At 43.5% G+C, this 6269-nt stretch overlaps 1 protein-coding gene across 1 annotated transcript; it reads right to left on the minus strand.

Annotated features, from left to right (window-relative positions):
• Nucleotides 1–865: 865 nt before the first annotated feature.
• On the minus strand, nt 866–5304 carry LOC103712271 (probable xyloglucan glycosyltransferase 9). Its single transcript, XM_008798749.4, has 5 exons — nt 3906–5304; nt 3495–3803; nt 3125–3415; nt 2904–3017; nt 866–1915 (listed from the first exon to the last, which is right to left on the minus strand). Exons 1-5 carry the CDS (start codon nt 4698–4700, stop codon nt 1298–1300), a joined length of 2127 nt encoding a protein of 708 aa, XP_008796971.1. The 5' UTR covers nt 4701–5304; the 3' UTR covers nt 866–1297.
• Nucleotides 5305–6269: the final 965 nt, after the last annotated feature.

The raw sequence follows: 6269 nt of genomic DNA on the forward strand, positions 1-6269 counted from the left end.
GTGTTACATTTGATGACGAATTTTTCCAAAGCATATACAAAAACTTTTTTACTCTTGTCTGTATCATGCAAATAGGAGATAGCTGTTCAATGTTTCAACCAATTGGTTATTGTAATAATTTGAATTCTTAGGGACTTCTGTATTACTTGACTCAGCAAGAACAGTATTTATTCTCTCTCTCTGTTTTTCCGTTTAAGAATTGCAGTGGGAATACCACCATTTAAGATGGCTTCGCACTAAATAGGTTATGCAAATGGCAACATGCAGAACCTGCATACAAATATTGAAGTCCATCAAGATGGTAACTTTCCTACTCTTTGTTCTTATCCTTCCATGGACACCGTAATGAAATTTTCGAAGATTGACCCACTGGTTTTATTCCACAGAAAAACATCCTGCCTGATTCACTAATTCGTAGTAAGATACTAAACCCTTTGCTTTGAAAAATGCTTCAGAAGACCAGATCATTTCTCAGTGTCAGCAGCTGCAAATATATAATCCTATCACTTGGAAAAATCTACAATACTTGCCCTCGTCTTTTTGAATTTAAATCCCTCCAGGCTCAGGAAATAATCAAATATTCATCAGATTTAACAAGATTAGAGCAATACAAATTCTGAAACTTGTTCTCATTTCAACTGCTCTAATTTTTCAAATAATTCAGGTTCCATTTGCAGACAAACTACTACATGTTAGTGGCATAAAAGAACTAATTTCGAAACATGACTTGTCGCAAGCCTGGAATATTATCTTAGTGAAGCTGCTTCACAATCAGCTTCCAATGTTAAAATAAAAAAATATAAACAAATTCAAGCATACTGAATCAACGAAGAAAATAACAGATACATAATCAAGACCAAACAAGTGGCTGAATTTTTCTATCTGCGCGAATAAATTCATTCCTCTTGAAATTGAGACCTCGGGAACTCAGAAACAGTTTACATCAACACGTAAATCTTGCTCCTTTAAGAATTGACAAAATGCTACCCAGTAAATGAATGGATGTTATCCCACCCTGTTCAAAGTCTGATAAAAAGGTAAAACTGTGTTGAAAACTGTAGGTAAAATCCCATCCGAACATCAAAACTTTCTTACAAAAGAATAAGACCTGAAAGAATGAAGCATCTAACAGGCTGAGCGTAGAAATATCTACACCTCCAACAAGAGGAAATTTTAAATTCTCCCCCTACAAGGGATGAAAATGATTCTGGTGAGGGGCACAAGCTGTGCATGCCTCCCTTAATTAAGATCATGCAGTCCACATAACAAGTCCCTCTGTGCAATTGCTTTTAAGCTTTCACTGAATCTGCTCGCCAATCAGATCAAGACCCACCAACAGGAATGAGACCCCTTGAAAGAGGAGGAAGTAAAAATGTATACCCTGAGCGGAGAGCAAACTTCGAGCAGAAGCAGTCAAGAGAAGGCAGGCAAGTGCCAGCTCTTTCCGGTAGATCCTGTTATGTTTTTTCCTATCCTTTCTGGCCTTGGGTTCTTCCTTTGCAATGGCATCAAGGTTGGGAGCAGAGGCACCACGTTGTTGTTTAGGTTCTTTTTCTATTAAGTGAACAAGATCACCCTCAGAGGAACGGCCTGATTTCTTTGTGACAACCCATTCATAGGCGCTCCCAAGTTGGAATAGGCCAGAGATCATGGCATTGAACTTGGTCACAGACATGGTATTTTCGAAGAGCAGGTAGGGGACAATGAATGGGAAGGATCTAGGTGCAGGCAGGATGTTGAGGAAGGACATCATGGCGGGGATGTAGCAGACCACCCATGCAGGGAGCTCGGCTTCAGGGACAAACATGGTCATTGGGAGGATGATGCAGAATAAAGTAAAGGAGTAGAATGGTAATATGAGTTTTCGGAGAAGGAAAAACAGAAAGATCAAGTTGGCCTTCTTCCAGAACCCAATCTGCATAAAAAAAAAGAAAGAAAAAAAAAGTTAAGCCAAGGAAATTTCAACAATCTACGTTTAGAAAAGAAACAAGTATTGATAAGATATATACTGTTTAGAGTTCTTGTGAACAGTAGAAACTTCAGCAACTTCATATCAGGAGATTGATATTTAGTTATATTAGATAGAATAATAGTGGCTGTTGCATTTAAAGAGGTTCAACAGCATCCTATAAATATGGCAACAACTGCCAAAAAGCATTTGAAAGAGAAAAAAGATACTGTTGGAATGATACTATGACAGCAAATTTGTCTACCATGATGGCCTCCTGGCAATGACTTTGAGGGATAGAAGTATGGATATTTGAAGGCAGCATCTAAAAGGTAGGGGATGATAATAGTATTAGAAAACAAAATTTACAGAACAATATTACTGCTACCAAATTCAAGCTTTGCCAAGGTCACCGTATGAGCACAATCTTTTGATTTTCTCAGAATGCACCATAATTCATTTCTTTTTTCTGCATTACTCTAGTGTGTTTTCATTACAATCTTCAGAAGGAAAACTAGTGCTCCTGTAACTCTCATTGATAACAAGAAATGCAGATGGAGGTGCATAGATGTGCACGAGCATGGTGCCATCATTAAGTCAGACAATTGATAGAGGCTTGCTTAATATGAATGGAGTCAAATAAACCACACCCATGCATAGACACTCAGTGTCAATCGCAACGTGTATCACTCTGAAAAGAAAAAGTGGACATGAATCTCTTTTAAATATAGAAGTTGGAACATAACCACCTACCATCTGTCAGTTCCAAGCCCCATTTAGGGTCAAAAAGCAAGTTTAGTGCGTTGTGGATGCACATCAATTATTGGACATTCTGTCTGAGATCTTCCTTATAAAATTTACCTAAGCTGTGTTGCATCAGTAGTATGTGCATGTACCACACGACCCTTTCGAGAGTATAAAATAGCATCAAAATAAAACAATATGCAAATTTCACCTTGGCTCGGATAATATCTGGCAAGCAGAGCCTAAACAACTGCATTGGGCCGGAATGCCATCGGTGTTGCTGCTTCCTGTAAGCCTCGTATGACTCCGGCAATTCACATTGGCACTGTAAAAGGAATGTGAACAAGAAAAAACAATTTTAAACCTAAATCCAATTCATCAAATCTGTGCAATGGAAGAAACCAGCGGAACAAGTGAAAGTCCTCCCAGTACCTCCACGTCATTGAGGAAGATGAACTTCCATCCCTTGAGATGGGCTCGGACCGCAATGTCCATGTCCTCCACAGTGGTTCTCTCCATCCATCCCCCAGCATCTTCCAGAGCCTTAATTCTCCAAACTCCAGCCGTCCCGTTGAATCCAAAGAAGTCGATGAACACCCCATTCACCTGCTGCTCCACCTCAAAGTGAAAGCACAGATTAATGTTCTGCAGCCTGGTCAGCAAATTCTCATCTTTGTTCACAAAAGACCACCTCGCCTGCACCAGCCCCACCTCCTCATTGTCCTGCAAAAACCACAGGTTTCTTTTGAGCTCCATGCTTAAAACAGGGAAATTGAAGTTCCACTCAGTCCTTAAATCCAACCTTAAAATGGGGAACAGTTCGCTTCAAAAAGTCCGGCTGCGGCTGGAAGTCGGCATCAAAGATGGCGACGAGCTCATAGTCCTTAACATAGCTGCAATTCATGGCGGACTTGAGGTTCCCAGCCTTGTATCCATCTCGGATAACCCGGTGTCGGTACACGATCCGAGCTCCATTCTGCTGCCACTTCTCCACCTCCTCCTTGATCAGTGCCTGCGTCGTGGGATCGTTGGAATCATCCAACACCTGAACCAGCAAATTGGACCTCGGCCAATCTAGATTGCACACAGCAGCAATCGACTGCTGATACACCTGCCAAATGCCAATTCACCAGCAAAAGGTTGCAACTTTAGATGACATATTCCAAATCCAAAGCTTAAAGAAAGCTAAAAATTGGATCTTTCTTAGGTTTACCTCTCTCTCATTGCACATGGGTATCTGGACAAGCACCATGGGAAAATCCTCGCCGCCGGATTCGAGGTCTTCGGAAGCTCCGGCGCCAAGCTTAGCGTTCTTCGGCACCGGTTTGATCCTCTTGAAACGGATCCAGAAGCAGCCGATGCAGAGGATGAGGCGGTCAGCGCTCTGGATGAGGAAAAGAACGACGCAGGCGTCGGCGAGGAACTGGAGCGGCGGAGCGACGTACTCCGCCCGGAAGTGGATCCACCCGGAGTACACGGAGTCGAAGAGATCTCGAACGCCAAATGAGGTGGGGAAGGCGAGGCCCCGGAGCTTGGGGGCTCCCAGGTGCCAGCCCTTGCAGTAGGCAACGACCTCAACCCCCAAGAGCACCACCGAGAGCCAAAGGAAGACCTTGATACAAGAATAGAACCGGGTGCGCAGCACCGGGCTCTCCTCCTGAGGGGATGAGGCGGCGTCGGAGTCCGTCCGGCCGGAGGCGACCCGGCGGCGGACGGCGGATGCGAAGCCGAAGACGGCGGAGGCGAGGGAGGTGAGGCAGCCGGCGGCACGGTGGGCCTTGAGGAGGAGCACCCAGGTGATCTGCTTCGCGTTCTTCCCCCTCCCGCCCTTCCGCGGCCGGGCGCCGGCAGCGAACTCCTCTCCTCCGTCGTCGCCAACGCCGACACCGTAGTCATCGTCGTCGTCCGGGGAGATCTCCGAGATGGACCAGTTGGGATTCTCCATTTTGACGATTACCGGCGTCCCGCGGTGGGTCTCCTTGGCCCACCAACCGAACGACGGCGCCATGACTGCCGGAGAGAAGACCACCACCGGCTCAAATCCTTAAAAAAACCGATCAAGGTGCCGCCTTTCCCTTAAATGCGCCTCGGGATTAGGTTCCCTTCAAGAATCTCGCCGCTTGGGGGCCGGACCTCGCGCCCGGAGGGCAATGCGGTGGTCCCCTGGGTTTCAGTGGAACAGGGGAGGTGGGAAGAAGAGTCCAAATCCAACACCGAATCGGCCTGTCGTGGTCTCCATCTCCTCCCCCATCCGTTCCCGCTCGGAGATGCGCCTTCGCTGGCAATAAGAAAGGCACGACAAGGACCGCCAGGGAAGAGAATAGGAACAGCTCAACACGTCTCTCTCGATCTCACGAACTCACACATAAGGAGAACATGACATTTTTATTCTCCCACCCCATGATTACCATCGATGAATTATGAAAGTCCCTCGAAGAAGGATTGGCACCTTGAAAACATGAAATAAATCTGGAAGAGAGATAGATTACCGCAGCAGAAGGTAATGGATGTGGACGAAGTTCTTTTTAATGAAGCTGGGATTTTTATACCAGAGAACAATAAAGAAGGAAGGAGTTTAAGAAAGGAGTGAATTTTTTTTTTGTTTCTATGGGCCAAACGATGCTTCTCTCCTCCTTCCAGTTTTCCTTAGAATATTATGTTTCACAGAGATCAAAATCCTAAAAAGATTTTTTAAAAAAAACTTTTTTTTTTTGGAAAAAAGAAGGGAAGGAGGAAGAGGGTAGAGGAGTAGAGAGTCCAATGGAAGGGGAGGACGCTCTCTTGAGACCGTACGCGTATTATTGAATAGGTTAGCATTAAAACCTGAATAAAAGCTAAAGTGGTAACTTAGAACAGAGGAGTGTTACTTTTGACACCAAACGGGCGTTAAACCCATCTCATTATATTGTATTACGTTAGATTTAATGGTTAATCACTCGGATTAGTCTCTATTTTTGGTGAGATTAAGTGTTACCGTAGAGCTAAAGATGGGACTTCCTGTCTATTTTAGTATTGAAATCCATGGCTGTAGCTCGCCTTTCTGTTGGCCACTGTAGACCGAGTCCTCTTTGGGTATCAACTCGCATCGAGAAATACTTTAACAGAAAAAAGAAAATTTTGCTAAGTCTTAATTATATCTAAGAAAATTAGTAAAACTATGCTAAGCACATATATTTTATGTGCTTGTTTTTGCCATGCAGAAATCTAGAGCATATAGAATTAAAAGCTCAAAATTCCAAACATTCAATTACTAAATATTGGCGAAAAGACACCAAATCATAAAATATTTGCTCAATGAACATATTAATTAAATAGCTGTTGATATATTTTAAAAGAAATGCACTCAATTAAGTTGAGTACTCATTGGCATTTGCTAGGAATAACCCCTCTGGTGTGACCGCCGGTTATGACTTTGGAACACTGACAGTAATCTACTAAATGGACAGCTAGGATCAACTTGATAGAGATGAACTATTTTTTAAATTTTTTGAGCTCCATCCCACGGAATAATTATGGTAGCTCGCGAAGCTTCTGCCAAAACTGAGCCCATTCATATGCTGCAAGATAACTTTAAACC

The sequence above is a fragment of the Phoenix dactylifera genome, unplaced genomic scaffold, assembly GCF_009389715.1.
Source record: "Phoenix dactylifera cultivar Barhee BC4 unplaced genomic scaffold, palm_55x_up_171113_PBpolish2nd_filt_p 000007F, whole genome shotgun sequence".
In the NCBI taxonomy this organism is placed as follows: Eukaryota; Viridiplantae; Streptophyta; class Magnoliopsida; order Arecales; family Arecaceae; genus Phoenix; species Phoenix dactylifera.

Coding starts and splice junctions, on each gene's coding strand:
- LOC103712271 (XM_008798749.4), bottom strand. CDS start 4,700: ATGGCGCCGTCGTTCGGTTGGTGGGCCAAGGAGACCCACCGCGGGACG. Junction 3,018..3,124: donor TCTTCCTCAATGACGTGGAG/GTACTGGGAGGA, acceptor TTCCTTTTACAG/TGCCAATGTGAATTGCCGGA. Junction 1,916..2,903: donor CAGATATTATCCGAGCCAAG/GTGAAATTTGCA, acceptor TTTTTTATGCAG/ATTGGGTTCTGGAAGAAGGC.